The following is an 18,607-nucleotide window of genomic DNA, read 5'->3' on the forward strand; positions in this document are numbered from 1 at the left end:
AATATCGTAATAAATATACAATTCTCAAGATTAACAAGTATCATCTTCCCTTATAGGGATATAACCAATTTGCCCATATTGAATAACAAGTTTATTTTTTTTCCGTTTACCTTTTTATGCTACTCTCTTGAAACTTGTGTTTGAAGATCGAATTTTCCATTGAACTCTGGCCTTTTCATCAGGAAGTTCTGGAAGTCCCTTATTTCATTGAATGTTCATCTCCTTGCCTGAAATATTATGTTCACTTTTACTGGGTAATTGATCCTTGGTTGTTTTCCCAGCTCCTTTGCCTTACAAAAAGTCATATTCCAATCCCTCTGATCTTTTAATGTAGAAGCTGCAAGGTCCTGTGTGACCCTGACTGTAGTTCCTTGATATTTGAATTGTTTCTTTCTGACTGCCTGAAGTATTTTCTCCTTCACTTGATAGTTCTGGAATTTGGCAACAATATTCCTTGCTTTTTTCAGTTCGGGATCTCTTTCAGGAGGTGATCAATGGATTCATCTGATGACTATTTTGCCCCTTGATCTAGGACTCTTGCCAGTTTTCATAGATGATTTCTTTGAAGATATTGTCTAGGCTCTTTTTTTTCATTATGGCTTTCCAGTAGACCGATAACTCTTAGACTTTCTCTCCTGGATCTATTTTCCAAGTCAGTTGTTTTTCCAATGTGATATTTTACATTTTCTTTTATTTTTTTCATTCTTTAGATTCTGTTTGACTGATTCTTGATGTGTCAGAGAGTTATTAGCTTCTACTTGCCCAATTCTAACTTTTAACATTGTTTTCTTCAGTTAACTTTTGCATCTCCTATTCCATTTGCCCAATTGTTCCTTTCAAGGAATTGTTTTGTGCTTTTCCATTTGTCCAGTTTTTCTTTTTAAGGAACTATTCTCTTCAGTGAATTCTTTTTTCATATTTTAAAAATCATTGGCCAGTTTTTCTTTTCTTTCTCTAATTTGGCTTTTAAAATCCTTCTTGAGCTCTTCCAAGAATGCTCTTTGGGCCTGAGACCATTTCATATTTCCTTCTGAAGTTTCAGATTGGAGTACAGTCTCAATGCTGACCTCTTTGGTGTTCATATTTTCATCCTTGTCCCCATAGTAATATTCTGTGGTCTTTTCTAGTTTGCTTCCTGCTCGTGATGATTGCCTTATTCCTGGCTTTTAAAATGCATCTCTGCTTCTGGGGCACAGAGGCCTCTGTCCCATGGTTCTTATGCTTGAAATTTGAGGCTTTGTGTCTTATGGCCTCTGGTTCTTTCAGCTAGAAGCTAATGCTGCAGCTTACCTTGTACTGGTATGCCAAAGCAGAGGCCAGGTGAAGTTTTTCTCAGTTTCTCCGAGTTACCTTGAGTTCACTGCATGAACTATGGGGGAGGGGGTGGTCTTACCAGAAGAGGTCTCCTCTGCTGAGCTAGTGCACAGGCAGGCTCAGCAGTTGGTGAACCCTCTCTGCAGTACTGTCTTCCTGATTCCCCTGTCTGTGCTGAGGCATGTCTGGGGTCCTGGGGTTGGCACTTATGGGCCTCACCCCCCTGGAGCTCAGGATGTCCTTCCAGTTTGCTGAGGTGGGGCTGTCTGAGACAGCTCTGGTCCTGCACTAGTTGCCTTCAGCCACAGCAAGAGGGATGCCCTTTTGCAGTTTTCCTAGCCTCACAGGCTAAGAAACTGTTAACCCCTTTGGCTGATCCCACTATTCCAGGGTTTTTTCCGGGGAAATATTTGCCAGGTTTTTCAAGGTCAGCAAGGGCAGGGGAATAGCATTTACAGATCACTCTGCCATTTTGGCTCCTGGAAGTTCAAGTAGGTGACTTACAGACATTTAATCTGTGGGCTGATAGTCTCAGGGGTGGTTGTTGCTATTATCTGGTGTTCTGCACTTCTCTCTCACTCAGTTCTACTGGACTCCCATCCTGGGCTGATGTGTTTGAGAATCTTCACTGCTACCATTGCTTCAGACCACCCAGGGCTTCCTGCTCATCTTTGCAGACATCCTGTGTGATCTGTGCTCCTCCAACCCTGTGCAACAGATCATTCTGTTGACCTTCCAGGCTGTCCTGGGCTGGAAATCTGCCACACTCTGTCTCCTAGTGGATTCTGTCACTCTAAAATTTGTTCATATTCTCTTTTTAGAGGTTTCTGAAGGAGTTTTTCTTAGAGCTTAGGTAAGTACTTGCTCTTACTCCGCCATCTTGGCTCTGCTCCCTCAGAAGGATGGGTTTGGGAGAAGCATAATGAGATCAGTTTTGGACTTTGGTTTTGAATCCAGCCTTTCCTACCCATATGACTCTCTGTATCTATGAAATGAAGAGATGGGATCAGTTGGTCTCTAAGAACTTTCCTTGTTGTAAATCCTCTGATGCTATGTTAGTTGAAGCATTTTTCGGGGAAGATCATCAAGTTTCTCTCCAAAGTTCATCATTATGCATTTCCAGAAAGGCTAATTGTCATTTTTTTGAATACTTACAATGTCTGGTCCTTTCCTTGCAGGAACTCATAGAGGATGGGCAGCTGTGCAGATGCGTTTGCTTCATGAATTAGTGTATGCCTCCAGAAGAATGGGGAATCCTGCACTCTCAGTCAGACATTTGTCCTTCCTTTTACAGACCATGTTGGATTTTTTGTCAGACCAGGGTGAGTAAATTTTATCAAAAATTCTATTTTCTTTTTAAAGCACACTAACACCTCAACAATTGGAATAGTTGTTGAGAACCTAGGTAAAAAAAGGCTTGTCATTTTTCTACCTCAGCTCAGGAATTGTTCTGGGAAGTAAATAAATGCTGTCCAGCAGGCTATGCTCAGCTTCCTGCATTTGTTGCCTCAGGGTGGTCATTTTAAGCAAACCCATAAAAGGCATTTATACTTTTTTTTGAGTAAGTGATGGGGAACAATTTCTGGTTTTTCAGCAGGGTGAGAAGAGAAGAAAATAGCATTTATATAATGCCTACTGTGTGCCAGGCACTGATGTGACCTGAGTGATGCATTAAGAAAATTATATAGGCAACAGTGTGTGTGTGTGTTTGTCCTTCACTGCCGAAGAAGACCATGCCATTAGAGAAATCATGACATGATTTGCACTTGACTTTGTTTTGAGTGAGGGAGGGCTGTGTAGGTTACCAGCCTCACTTTTCCTCCAGAGCCATCTGAATCCAGTGACCAGATATTCATCAGAATGACTAGAGATGACCCAGGATGAGGCAATTGGGGTTAAGTGACTTGCCCAAGGTCACACAGCTAGTGAGTGTCAAGTGTCTGAGGTGAGATTTGAACTCAGGTCCTCCTGACTCCTGCACTGGTGCTATATGCATTGCACTACCTAGCTGCCCTATAGGCAACAATATGAAAGAATAGATTGAGGAGAGAAGAGAGTAGAGGTAGATGACAAATTAGGAGGCTATTAAATTATTCCAAGTGAGAAGTGATGAATGAAAAGGTGGGTTCAATTCTGTGAGATATCTCAGAGGCCAAATAAAATAGGGCAAGATGATGAATTGAATAATAGGAGAGGAGAAAGAGGGAAGAGTCAGATATGGTTTTGACATTTTCAACTTAGGTGAATAGGAGGATAGTAATGCCATTAGCAGGAATAGAGAACTTGAGAGAAGTGGCAAATACTGGGGAAAAGGGGATGAATTTGTTTTGGGAAAGGTCTGATTTGAGGTGCTCTTGGAACAGTTACGTGAAAATATGCAGTAGATGGTTAGAAATGTGTGTCTGGAATTTGGTGGAGATGAGGGGTAAGGATTAAGGTATGAGATCCGGATTTGGGAGTCATCTGGATCAGAGTCATTATAATAGCCCTTCTTCTTTTGACTGTCACAACATTAAAGGTTTGTTACATGTTTGAGGATTTTTAACTTCTCTGATTTTGTAGCCTCCACTTAGAAATCTTGGAAAATCACTACCTGATACCACTCAACTTCTCTCCCTTCCCTTTCAAGGATGCTGTTTTCAAAATTAAAGAAGAAAAATTTATTGAATGACGGAGGAAAACAAAATAGACAGTCCCAGACCCCAACAATCTCTTAATAAATAGACACCTACTAGGCACCTAGGTAGTGCAATGAGTAGAGTTCTGGGCCTGCAGTTTAGAAGACCTGAGTTCAAATCCAGCCTTAAACAGTAACTGTGTGACTCTGGACAAGTCATTTAACTTTTGTTTACCTCAGTTTCCTGATTTGTAAAATGGGAATGATAATAACAATACCTACCTTTCAGGGTTGTTGTGAGAATCCAATGCAATATAATTGTATGATATTTGTAAAGCACTTAGTAAGTGCTACATTAATGCTAGGTGCTATTATTACTATTATTGACCTACTGCCATCTGCTTATAATCTCTGGATAAATCCCTGGACACCCACATCCCCCTGAGATCCTCTCTTCTGTGGTTGGTAGCTTCTCCTGGAGTGTGTTACTGCTTCTGTTGCTGTTCTTTAGTTCTTCCAAGTAGGGGATCCCTGTGGTTTTTAATCATTTTAATTTATCCATGAATAATAATTAGTTACCTGCCAGAAGGACAATTCAGATTGTTGTTCTGAATGAGTGTAGTGACGTTCTTTGATCTGTAATGTCTTTTCATGCTTATTTAATATTTAGATAAAATATTGGTTAATTTTATAGACATTTCATTCAGAGTTGCCATGCAGTTTAACTGGACACTTTGTAGTAAGGCAGCTGGGACAGAAATTCAAGTTCTGCTTCAGATACTTACTAGCCATGTGACTTCAAAATCAGTTCCTTCATCTGTAAAACATTGGGACTTTGTGACCTCTAAGGTCCCTTTTAGTTGTTAATCTCCAATTCTGGTGTTTGCTTTAGTGAATGCTCAGAGAAAAACCAGTTCTTTATTTAGCTGTGGCCATCTGTGGATCTTTCTGTATTTCCCAAATCATTTTCTTTTCTTATGGGAGTTTTTAGGAATTTGCACTTGTCTTCTTGGTGTTCTCTCTCTGCAGTGCCTAGTGTGGTGCTCTTTTCACACCTAGGTCTTGAAAACATGTTTTTGTGTTATATCCCAGAAGTACTGGAGGGGAAAATAAATAAATTCTAAATCTGAATCTGAATTAAGGTGTCCTAGTAAAATTTCTTTCCATGATATTCACATAATTTTTTTTTAAAGTTTGAAGAGCTTCATCATCTCAGGTCTTACTTAGACTTGATTAGATTTTTTCAATCAAGCAGTTTATGTGAAAAGAAAGATGCTTTTATAATAATACTGATTTTTTTCTACTTTTCTTTGTTTCCTTCCTTTCAGTTCTTCTTTCTCTTTGTCTTTATTCCCTTCTCTTTATCTTTTCCTTTCCTCTCACTTTTCTCCTGCTTTTATTATGTATGTGGAGGATTATTAAAAACTGACAATCCTGAAATTAATAAGTGCAACTTACATTCACTAGTCTTTTATGGTTATAGAGTGCTTTTTATACATTGTATCATATGAGTCACTCAGTTACTCTGTGAAGTATACAAGATAGGTATTGGTATCTCTTTCAGAGAACTGGAGAGGTTGTGACTTTCTTAGATCTCACAAACTAATAGATTCTAAAACTAGATTTGAATCTAGATTTCTTTCTCTTCTAATCACCTCTCTTTCTTTCTTTCCTTTCTGTCCTCAAGACCAATATTCTCATTATACCAATTTCTCTCAGTACAACCTCTTAAAATAATCACAGAATAAGAATGAACCTTACTTGTCATCAAATTTGGTAACCTTACTGGTCATCAGTATATGAGGATTTATCATCCTTATCTTGAATATAGGCTTATAGATTTAGAGCTGGAAAGGACTTTAAAAGTGATCTAGACCAACCAACTTATTTTACAGAATAGAAAAGTAAGACCCATGGAGGTTATATGACTTGCCCAAGGCCAGTCAGGTAGTGAGTGGCAGTACTACATTTTGAATCCAGGGCTTCTTCAACTCTAGTATGTTTTCCTTTGATTTCTTCTTCTTATTTAACATAATTTTTCTCCCCCTAAGAAGGTGGATTTCATGTGGCATAATAATAAAGCCTATCTTTTTCATAGAGCATCCTAATTTGTGCATTTGGGAGGAGAGATTAACCAAAATGATAGTACTGTCTTTTGTCTATGTTGAAGAGATGTCAGTTTTGTTTACATGTGAAATACTAAAATATTGTGTTGACTCTGTGAGGTCATATTAATTAGTGATTCAAAGGTACTTAGGTTGAAAGCAGAAGAACTTGGGCCATTTAATAATGTTGAATCAATAGGAATGTCCTTAAAGGTCTTCAGGTTAATAGTAGTTGGTTTAATTGAAGTCTCTTTGGAAAAGGACAAAAGTCAGAAGGTCTAGAAGGTATTCTTCCCACCAGCCTGACAATAATTAGCTTGAGCTTGGACAAGGTAGTTTAATTCTTCATGGGCTTCATAAAGTTTCTTCATTTGTAAAAATGGATTATTGTTAATTTGGTATTGCAGTCTTATTTAGAATTACTTTTATTATATGGTACCCTCATATTTCCATAGTGTTTTGGGTTTACAAAATGCTTTCCATACAACAACACTGTGAGGTAGGTAGCACAAGTGTTACTATTTCCATTTTATAGATGAAAAAATTGAGGCTAATGAGTTAAGTCTGTTTTGTATTTTCTCACCTGTGTGCATGTAATTTCCTTGTTGCACAGCTGGTGAGAAACAGAGTTGGGCCTTGAACCTAGCTGTCTGAATCTAAGACAAGCATTTCTCAGTTATGGCTTTTGGTATTATACACATGACTTTATAATTAACATTTTCAGTTACTCCAATATTAGAATTTAAGCAGTAATGTGATTTAATTAATCAGACTGGAGAGAGTTTCTTTCTAACTCTTTTCCCACATGTAAAAATGTAGTGGTTCAAGACCATTTGAAACCAGAAGCTCTGGTTTGAGTTCCTTACAGCTAGTAGATCTTGAGAAAAGTCCTTTTTTCTTTCTAAGCCTTTACTTTCTCTTTTTAAATGGGGTTAATATTACTTTTCCTTTTTACCTCATTTTCCATTAAAGTCCTATTCTTATACTTGATCATGATGTGGAGGTTATTTTGATTTCTCAGAGACTATACCAACTGTTTCCAAGCTCTTGATGGTATATCACTAATTCCAAGAACCAGCCTGGCTCCATTTGATGGGGCTCATCATCACACCCCTTGCAAGATGATGAAGTTTTTAACACAGCAGCTCTCAAAGGCCATCTACTAAGTTAAAGAGAGATTGTAGTCTGCATCAGTGGAAGGGAAATACCCAGACTGACCACAATGATAGATCTTTGAAATATTGATGCATTCACCTCACATAATTATTTTAAAGATAAAACAAAGTAATGCGCCTATGTAGCCTGTGCATTAAGGGAAAAAAATAAGCATTTTGTTTTGTGCTTGTTGAATCTGAGATGTCATTGGGCCATCTAGGTAGACCTATCTAGCATAGTATTCCTTTGATCTTCACCTTTAGTAGGTTCTTCCAGCCTACTAAATGAGGTTACTTACTCTGTGTGTGGTAGTGGTATGGTATGGTAGTGGGAGCATGGTAGAGGGATGTCATGATAGATTTCACCAAGTACGCATTTTTATGTTATGTGGGATGCACAAGGTTTAAAAAGGGAGTATTTTATAAACATGTAATGTATATTCTAAGATCATTAAAGTTTAATAATCTATGATACCTCTACCTCCTTTATGTATAATAGTCTCTAATATCTCTACCTCCTTTTTGTGTCAGTCCTGTATTCTCTACTTTGTTCTCTATTTTCTTGACAATTCTGATGTAAAAACACTCTGAAATAGGTTATATGAAACCCATGGGTAGATGAAAATGGACCTTTTCCCCTCACTTTATGTCTGCATGTTAAACTACTTACAGTCCTTTGCCACCTGTTTTCTACTGTGACCTCAAACTCAATGTGTCCCAAAATGAGCTTATTGTATTTTCCTCAAATCCTTTTCCTTCCCCCCCCATTTCTTTTAGTGGTACTACCTGCCTATATATCACCTATTTAACTGATGTCTAACTTTCTTGCCTTGAGCCATTTGGTTTAGCTCCCTATCTCGTGATAGGTAGAACATGAGGGTTGTGATTAACTCCCTACTTAATAAATTCCAGGAGTTTATTTACTTCTAGGATCAAATACAGACTGGCATGTAAACCCTTCACTACCTGGAACCAACCTTTCCTTTCTACCCTTATTTGATGTTACTTTGCTTCACACACTTTAAGGCACAGTCAAATTGGCTGCCTTCTCTTCCTCACACATGATGACCTGTATCCTATCCTTGTGCCTTTGCAGGTCTAGAATGCTTTTTGTCTTCATTTCCACTGCTTAGAACTCCTAATTTTCTTCAAAGCTCATCTTCATCAGGGGTTCTTAACTTGTGGTCCATTTTATGAAATATTTTGATAACTGTATTTCAATATAATTTATTTGTAATCCTATATATTCTATGCATTTAGAGATATAATTATAAGAAGGGGTCCATAGGCTTTACCAGACTGCCAAAGGGGTCCATGATGAAAAAAATAAAATGAAACAAAAAGATGTTAAGAACACCTGTTCTCCATGAAACCTTTGCTGTGTACCCTAGCTGCCCTTGTCCCCTCTATGTTTATGTTGAATCTGTTGTGTATATTACATACCTCCTTGCTGTCTTTTCTAATAGAATGTGAACTCCGAGGGCCAGGACAATTTTGTTTCCGTGTATCCCAAGTCACTTAGCACAGTGACTGCACATAATAAATACTTAATAAAATGCTCTTGGCTTGCTTTATTGATATTGTTAAAACTTTTTATCAGACGAGAAATGGAAAGAAGTCTCAGTTGAAATAAGGGAGTGATTGCAGCTGACAGAAGTATAAACATAACCCAAATGAATGGATTTTTAATTTTCTGTATACAAACATGAGGTCAAGTATGTTTTTTGGCAGTGGCTCACACAAATACTTTTTGCTTTCAGTTACAATAAATAGTATAAGAAGGGAAGTTTTACATTTTTTTTCCTTTGGATTTGATCTTTCTGATGTTAAGAGCAGGAAGAATATTGAAGACCCATTTTTCAGGTCTCACTTAGTAGTTTTAAGTTGGTACATTTTTTTTGAAAGCCACAGATGCACACCTTCCCAAAGTGTACTCTTTTGGCTATTTGAGAAAAAAATGTCATGAGAGTGGAGATTCCATTGGTAGTAAAATAGACTATATGTTCTTACTGACGTAAAAATTATTTCTTGTTAGAGATTTCTTGGCCTGCCATAGGCTCCATTCATTACCCTTTCTGCCTGCTTTACAATGTGTATTGCGTTGTTTTAAGTGGAATAGTTTGGGTGAAAAGGAAAATGACTGTGACATTTGTTGCCTGTTTTCTTGACTTTGATGAGTAAGTTGTTTGCTCACTTTCTAGCCACAGCTTTAGTGTTTTCCACTTGATCTCCAGTGTGTCATTTAGGTTAATGGCAGAAGGTATCAGTTCTATTAGAGCATTAAAAAACAACAACAACCCATTTTAGAAACATATCTTTATTGATTTAGGTATTGAGGTAAATGAAGGATTGATTAATCAGACTGAACAGGGCAACAGATATAAATTAACACTTGACACTGAATTTCTGAGTGAAAGTGAGAAATTGCTTCACTGCCGCTTTCTTAATGGACTGATTTAATATGCTGAAATCTCTTGGCTACCTGGAAGTAGTGACTGCTCCTTTGGTTGTTATTCCTTTAACCATGAACAGATATACCTGGCATGATGCCAGCATGCTAATTACCATGTTCATTTGTAATGACTGAATGAATACTTTGGATGCTGATGATGCCTTTCTCTTTCCTTCTCAGGAAAAATTTCTCTTTTTCATCAGGACAGGTGAACTGGTGGGTATTGAGAATGAAGGTGAGGTTTTAAGCAGAGGGACTGAGTCACAAGAAGTTCAGGACTGTTTCAAATTCACATAATCATTTTTTTAGCTACAGTAATATAGTCATTCTTCTGTAACACATGGAAGTCCACTTCGCTTCCTTGAACATTAGATATAATGATGCCATTTTGAATGTCTACTTTTTAATCCATACTATGGTCAGATCACATCGCAGACGGAGACCAGCTGGTAGTCTTATCTCATAATTGTAGAGATAATTGTTTCTGTTTACACTGGTACGTGTATTAACTACATTCAAGCTGTATACTTTTTAAAAACTGTAACTTATGTACATTATGCACATTAGAACTTGCTTTTTGTGTCAGAACAGAATTTAAATTATAAACTTGGTTATTCTCTGGTCTTATATTAAGACCATTGTTGAAGTAAACTGGATTTAGTATTAATATCAGCTGCCCTGGAGTTTTTGTTACTGAAGATGTAAGATTGTCCTGTAAGAAAGTCTTTGTTACAACAAGACTTCAGCTAGGGCATAGAGTTAGCTTTTTTTTTTTCCATTTAATTTGGATTATTGAAGCTGATAATTGACTAATTTGGCATCCTGGGTTTATGTGAAGATAAAAATGCTCTCTTGTAGAAAAAATTAATGGTTAATTTGACTTTTAACATTTAATCATCAAATATCTCAGGCTACTAGATTGTAATATTGAGGACAAGAGGCTAACATGATGACATGAAAAGATTGGGAGTTGAGAAATTTGGGTTAAAATCTTGACTTTGCCATTTATGTATTGTTACTTATTAAGGGCAATTTAGGGATTCTTTTGAGGTAAATAGATATACTTTTCCTTAGTGTATTCCTTGGGCCTCCTTTTAGATACAAAAAACAGGTCTGGGATGACCTTCAGCAAGCCACTTCTCTTTCTTGACCTCTGGTTTCTCATCTCAGGAAATTGGATTAGGTGACCCGTAAAATACCATAGAGGTCCAGCTCTAAAAAGCTTTATATAGCCTTTCAAAGCAATTTAAAAATAAATATACTTTATTTCAAAAGAAATAAATTATATTGAAATACAGTTATCAAAATATTTTATAAAATGGATTCGCAGGTTAAGAACCCCTGATGTAGTGGTTGGTGCTTAAGTTGAGCTTAGAAGAAAACTAGGGATTCTAAGATGCAGATATGAGGGTATAAAGCATTATAGGTATGCAAAAAGTCTCATTTAACTTTGTATCTACTACAGTGTCTTGCACATAAAAGATACTTAATAAATGTTTGAATTTGATTAAAATGTTGATTAACTTTGTTTTCTTTTGTAACTTGAATGTTAACGTAAATTTAATTCTGACTACTTGTGGATCAGTTTTTATATCCTGCCTTTTACTGGTGTGTAGTTGGAAGCTAAAGGAGTATACTTACCTACCTTTTATCCAATTTGTGTTCTTAAAAGTATATATGGACCGTATATTTTTAGATAGAGTTGGTAGATATGGCTCCATATTTTCCTCTCACCCTGTAACCTAAGAATTCCCAAATGGACAAAGAATGGAGGGATTATAATATGGAAGAATTTTTACCTTAGGACATGCATACTGCACCCCCACAATCTCCCCATATTTGCTAGGCCTTGATTTGGAGTCTTTCCAATTTGGTAGGATTTGCCTGAAATTTCCCATTCTAGCATAGCCTTTGAAAACTTAGGTCACCTTGATGTTTGATGAGCTGGAGGGAGAAGGATTTTGGTTGAGGAAGATGAAATTTAGTAGGGATAAATGAACTGTCCTTTATATAAGTTCAGAAAATCAATAATACAAGTACAGGGTGGGTGAGATGCAACTAAATGAGGAGTCATATGAAAAAGACCTGGGGCTTTAGTGGATTCACTCTCAGTAATAATTAAGGTGTTATACCATGCACCATCCTGGTCACATCCCATATGGAGTCGTATATTTAGTTTTTCGAGCTACATTTTAGAATGATATTGTGAAAACAGAGAATATTCAAGTGACAGAGAACAAAACTATCCTCAAAGGAAGTGACTGAAAGAAATGTGGATATTTATCGTGGAGAAGAGAAAACTTGATAGGAATAAGAGAGATGCCTTCAGTTCTTTGGAGGCAGAGCTAGTATCAAAGTTATAGGTTGTCAAAAATCTGACTCATTATATAAAATTTTCTGATAATAAAAGCTGTCCAAAAGAAGGGCTACCTCAGGATAGTAAATACCCTACCACTGGATATATTTAATTTTAGACTGAATGATCATTTTTGTTGGTGATGTCTCATCCTTCAGTTAATTGTTGAGAATGACCTCCACTAATTTTACGTAATTCTGGAAGGACATAAAAATGGACAGTTGGGAGTGGCCCAATTTAGAAATGATCTTCTGTCTATTTTCTATGAATATTACCAGCTACCTGTACATAGAGTATAGTTTTTTTATGAGAAATATCAATTTTTAAATTTCAGGGTCCTCTGACAATTTTCCATGGTCAGTTTGTACAGGGGGTGAAATAAATATGTAGTACTCCCCTTATTTCTCCCCCTTTTCCACCATCCTGAACACTTAAGTGTCTGGTAAGCCAGCAGATAATTCTCTTCCTTCCAGTTATTCCTGCCATGCTAATTTATAGTCTGACCTATAAAAACTATAATTAAACCCATCAGTAATATACTCTGGATATAGCCCCTCAATGGTTCTTGTCATCTAGGGTAGGAGATGGATGATTCAATTAACTTATCAGAAATCTGAACAAGTTTTTAAAATGACCCATATGTATCACTGTCCTTCCTGTTGAAAGATGAACATATTGGCAGTGATTTCTGTCCGTCAAATGCACAACCAACAATTCCTTCTGGTGTAGGCTTTGCCTCTTACCTTTATCTTTCCTTGTTTCTAGTTCCAGTTACTGTTTACAAAGTTGGTTTGGCTTGTGATCCTAACTCTTAGGTTCTCTGTTGGCCAGAGCCTTTCTTTGCTTAAAGATTCCTCTTTACTACACATCAAGATGGCCTGCTCAGAGATTTTGTTTCTCAGTAGGCCAGACAGTAGCTGTCCTGGTGCTGGTGACCATGCATAAGCTGATTCTTTTCTTGGTGGGACATGTTTGATGTTATGTCATAGGAGGAGCCCTGGATTCAGAACTGGAAAACCAGGGTTCAGAGTTTTAATAACCTTTGCATTCCCAAACTCCTAGGGATGTTGTGATAGAAGTGGCATTTTGATGAGCATTGAGTGGTTGGGAGAGGCAGGATGGTACAGTACAAAGAGCACTGGTTTTAGGGACTGAATCTCTGGGTTGGAATCCCAGTCTTGCAACCTCCTAGCTTTGTGGCTTTAGTTAATATTGTTACTTCTTTCTGAAATTCCACCTCTTTTCTCTTGACCTATTGAACCTCCACTCATCATAAGCCCTTTCACTTCTTCACTCCACTTAAAATGGTACTCTACCTTCCCCACCTCATCACATACTTTGTTTGACAACCCTCTGATAAAGTTTGTGAGAGTTATTTGTTTTTGTCTCTTGCCCCTCTGCTAGCCTGTAGTCTCCAGGAGTGGTGTGGAAGGGAAGCTATATTTTATCCAAACTTTGTATCCTCCCCAGCACCTAATTCAATGCTCTTTCTTTTAGGTGTTTAATATAAATGATTATAGAAGGAAACCATTTAAACTCCTTAGACCTAAGTTTCCTCTTCTATAAAATGAGGAAGGTTGGACTACATTATCTAAAATCCTGTGATTTCTATAAGCCTGTATCAAGTGTACTTAACCTAGCCTTGGCAATATACACTGTTGCCATATTATTTGTAACTTATAGATTTTATCATGAGTTAATTTATAGGAATTCCTTTATGTCAAAAGAACAGTTAAAACATATACTTTTCATGCAGTTGGAGACAATTTAGTCCCAAATACTGGTATGTGATTAGGCAGCATCTGGAAATGTAGAGAGAGTAGGGCCTGTGTGTGCACACTGAGGTGGCTGATCTTATTTCACTGGATCCTCTGAACAATACTCCAAGGTAGGTAGGGCTACAGTCGTGAGCTTCAATTTAATGATCACAGAGAAGCTCAATGACTTGTCCAGGCTAAGGCAGTAAAAATCACATCCCAGATCAGAACCTAGGTGTCCTGATTCCAAGGCCGATTTAGAGTCTCTGTCCCTATCTTTGCCTTGTCTTTATCTGTCTCTATCTTCTCTCTCTTTCCCTTTCTCTCTTTCTCTTATTCTGTCTCTGTTTCTCTTTGTCTCTTCCTCCCTTCCTCTAATGTTCCCACTTGCTTTCATTCTGTCTTGGACATGTTCTTTCTCATTGCTTTCAACATGCACTAAAACTGCACTAAACTCCACTAAAACTTTTGGGACAGTGTGTGTGTGTGTGTGTGTGTGTGTGTGTGTGTGTGTGTGTGTGTGTGTGTGTGTGTGTACTCACATGACATTATCGGTCTGGTTTTTTTATGTTCACATTTCCCTGTCCCCTCTAATTTCTCTTTTGAGTTTTTTTTCCTTTTATACAAAAAGTTAGCCTGTTTGCCCTAATGAAGGGATTAGTTCAGACTTCTAGTTGGATTATCTGTATGTTGTAGGGATCCTTGGAGAAAATTTAAATATCTTATATATTTCAGGGACCCAGAGGAATTTTCACATACTCCCCACAGGGTTAAACCCAGTCTGGGTGAGGAAGCTCAGAGAGGAAGGTTATCTTTGTGGGAGTAGAAGATAGTAAATGCTGTAGTCCCTGGGTCTAGTATTGGTTTGTTGTAGCCCTTGGGTTTTATGTGAGGCTAGAGCAGAGGGTCTTCTCAGTCCGAGAGGAAGAGTAGGAAAATACCCACCCCACCCTCCTGCCAGAAGTCTTTGTTGTTATACCAGCAACAAGACAAAGTGGTTTATTTTCTCACTTAAAGGATGAGGAGGTGATTACCAGTCAAGGCCAGGTTCCTAATCCCTGTAGAGAAAGCCTCATTTGTTCTGGTTGGTTGGTTGATTGGTTGTTGTCCTTCGTTCCAAAATGGACCAAAATGACATCATCATGATAAAGTGAAGTTTCATTGTGTCCGACTGTGGCTGATCAGACCAATACCAGCTCAGAATGCTCTACCACAGATTGGGCACAGATATTCCATGTGAACATTTGGGGTGGATTCTCCAAATTTGTGCATCCTATGTTTACTTAGTGCTGTCTCAGTTCTGCTTTGGTCATAGAGCACAGCCCCCTTTCTGATGCACGCATGCCATGCTGAGCAGTCCTGTGCCAGTGTCTTCCATGTTGCACAGTCAAATCCAAAGTTCTTGAGAGAGACCTTGAGAGTGTCCTTATTATCGTTTCTTCTGACCATCATGTGATCACCTGCCCCATGTAAGTTCTCCCATAAAATAGTCTTTTTGGTAAGCGTACATTTTGCATTCGAACAACGTGACCCATCCATCGGAGTTGTGCTCTCTGAAGCATGGTTTCAATGCTTGGCAGTTCATCTTGTCTGTTCTGGTAGTTCTTTAGGGATTGAGGAAATTAAGAGGATTAGGGCTACAAGTGGTTAATTATGGGAATTGAGTGAACCACACTGACTTTATTTTGTGATTCAATTCTGGAGCTAGCTCAGTTGCATTTCTATACCATTACGGGTCTAGTTCAAATTCTGTCTTGTGAGAAACGTTTTATTCAGTTGTTGAAACTGGGAGAAAACCTTACTGCATTGTTTCAACCTAGCCCTGTGTAATTGGGAAGCTGGAGCCCCTCTACCTGCTGCTTAGAGACTCTTAACTAAGTATATAATTATGCTGACCAGAAACTCAGTCAGATCTAAAGGCTAAAGCAAGGTGTTTTCTCAAAGTTGTACATCTCAGTCAACCCACATGACTTCTCTGAAAACTGACCCTGTACTGAGATTTTTTTTCAATGTTTTTTCTGATTGTTTCCAGGCACTTGAGGGGAGTGGGACACCTCTTTTTCTGAATTCAGGGAATTGCACATGTTCATTCTCTTTCCAACTTGGAAAGTCCCTAATCTTTCATCCAATTAGAAATACCTAATAGCTAATGTTATATTGTTTCCTTTTAATTAATTGGCCTTATTTGGTTAATTTTTTTAATAGATAAAAGTTTTTCTCCCCCTCCATTTGAGGTCCAGGACTTGGCTGAGGAGGTCTGGTTCTGGTTTGTTGGGCAATTGGCATGCATTGCTTAATACATCAATGTACTCAGAAGACCGAACCTTTGTTTTCCTCAGTCATGCTATCTTTCACCCACCACAGGACCAAGCTTTCCTTCTGATATGGGAAGCTGATTTTCTTTTCTTTTTCAAAATTATCTTTGGGTTGGAGAAGGCTTGGCAAGTATGATAGAAGCATTATAGAGAAACATTAATTTATGATAATTTTATATTTTTTTTCTTGTTGATGTCTTATAATCATTAATTTGGACATTATCATAATGCCCAGGCCTACTGACCATGTCCCAAGTTCCTTGTGGAAGAATGCCAGTTTCCAGATTGTGTACAGGAACTGGACTTTGCTCTCCCAAACCCCAACCAACCCCCAAAACCCCCACCATGGTGGATTTGGGGCAGCAAATATTTAACTGGGGGTGGGGGGAATAGTGTATGGAGTATAAGGAAGGTGTGACTATTACTACTCCTCCCCCCAATTCCCCAGCTAAGTTGATATAGAACACAGGATGAAGTTTTAATGTATTAACAAGGTGTGACACCCTGTGATCCTTTTATGAATGAAACATGAATACCTCTCTGAGTCAAGAAGGGAATAACCTGATTATTTAAGCAGACAAATTAGTCATTCTCCCTGGGGGCTTTAAATAGCTAAGTTCTAGATGATATTCAAGCTCTTCCTGAGTGAGAGATGATGCCAAGCCAGGGACTAGAAGTGGAGAAAGATCCAGGCCCTTGATAACAAGTTGCTTTTAGGAGAGAAGAGAGGGTTTCTCTCTCTTCTCCCACTCTTATCCTTTGTCAGCCATGTTACTTTGAAGCAGAGCTACTCAACTGGTAGCAAATGCTTCATCTATCAGGGAGCATAGACACACACTGCAGATAGACTATAACGTAGGTGGATAAAATATTTACTTTTTGTTGTTAAATAAAATATTCTTATCCTTTGTGGGCTTGCTGAAGACATCTTTGGTACATTGGTAGTAACAGACAGGGCACTATCTGTGACATATCCTTAATCCTATTCCATATAATTTTCATCTATTCTACCAGGTCTTTATATTTTGAAAGGTTTCCATTTCATGTATACTGGAGATTATGAATATTTGGTATGGTTATAGCTATTAAATTGTTCTTAGATTTTCGTGTGTCCGTGTTATGCTTAGGGGACTGTGGTAACGATTTGATCTGCGATAATAGTATGATTCCAGTAAAGTTAATTGGTTGGATTTTCCATGATATTTTAAGCTCTCTGTTTGTATATTGATATTTATTGTCTTTTTGGCCATGAAAGATAATATTGAGCTTCTGATGAACAATTCTAGCTTCCAGGTTATGTCTTACTATTTATTTGGCAGTTGCTAAATTTTTATACATTGCAGTGGTGTGTTCTGCAGTCTTACAATTTCTTTGCACACTCCACGTTGATGTTTAAGTCTGAATTACTCAAGGGTGACTTTTCTTTAATTTCTGATAGCAATATCCTCATCTTGAGTCGCCATCATAAACCTGTTTCCATTTCCACAAATAAATCTGTACAACTTAGCCATTTATGTGGTGTGTTTTTGTTGACATGCTATTGATTGAGTTCCTGAAGATGTAGCCCATGTAATTAGTAATTTGATAGGGTCCATCTATAGATAAGTCACATTTGGTTGCACTGAAGAAACCCAGCGTACCTGTTATTTTGCTCTTATATGGTGAAGTGATGTCTGCTTATTCCAAAGAAATTTCTTTAGGTTTAAACTTGTGTGTGCACACATCAAGAATGTCTACTTATCCTCCTGCTTTTCTGACATGATGTGTTAATATTTCTTTAGCTGCCTTAGGGTCAAGGGTCTTGTTTTTCATTGATGTTGAGTAGGTTTTTGTTTGCAAACTTTCCAAATTAGTTGTGATTCATTTCATAGTTTTGAATGTGTACATTTAGATTGGTATTTTATAGGTGTTAATTGCTGTAAATGTGTTCTCATTTAACTTTGATTTCAGGATAATAGTCTCTTAACATAATCAGCTATAGCCTTATCTTTGATAATTTTATGCTTGATGTGTCTGGCCTGAAGGAGACCCAAATATTATAGGTATTTCCTACATTAGCTCAGTGGGCCCCCTGGATTCAAGCCTGATGACCAGTGATAGATTATTAATTAAAAATTCTTATCTTTTTTTCTGATAAAGTACATACAGAAACAAATTCTAAGATAAGTTGCTCTTCTATTATTCTTTTATGTACAGTGAACTATTCTTATGCATATGGATGAAATCATTTCTTAAAATTAAGTAGAAGTGTTGGGATGTAGGCTTGTCTTCTGTAGACACACTGAACACATCTTTGGGAGAACTCCAGGAGCAGACAGGATGATGGGAGCGATTTCTATTTCATTCTATTCAGATATGGTTTTGATTTCTTTCTCTAGGCCTCTGTGTTTTGATTCCTTTTCAGTATATTAGTTTCTAGGCTGAATTCAGTATGGTGACATCTGTTTACATTATTGTTCTTAAATTTTTTATAGGTCTGTGCTATGTTGTGTTGTATAGATTTTTCAAGTTTTGTACTTAATTTAAGGGCTGACCTA

At 37.6% G+C, this 18,607-nt stretch overlaps 1 protein-coding gene across 4 annotated transcripts in view; it reads left to right on the top strand.

The window, feature by feature from the left end:
* The window catches only part of TRAPPC9 (trafficking protein particle complex subunit 9), a 1,025,445-nt gene that overhangs the window by 121,519 nt on the left and 885,319 nt on the right, over positions 1-18,607 (top strand). For all 4 annotated transcript variants that reach the window (XM_072602984.1, XM_072602987.1, XM_072602985.1 and 1 more), the window contains one exon: positions 2,493-2,636. In XM_072602984.1, the coding sequence (XP_072459085.1) occupies positions 2,493-2,636 (144 nt within the window). The remainder of the gene's footprint in view (positions 1-2,492; positions 2,637-18,607) is intronic.

The sequence above is a fragment of the Notamacropus eugenii genome, chromosome 4 (genome assembly GCF_028372415.1).
Source record: "Notamacropus eugenii isolate mMacEug1 chromosome 4, mMacEug1.pri_v2, whole genome shotgun sequence".
In the NCBI taxonomy this organism is placed as follows: Eukaryota; Metazoa; Chordata; class Mammalia; order Diprotodontia; family Macropodidae; genus Notamacropus; species Notamacropus eugenii.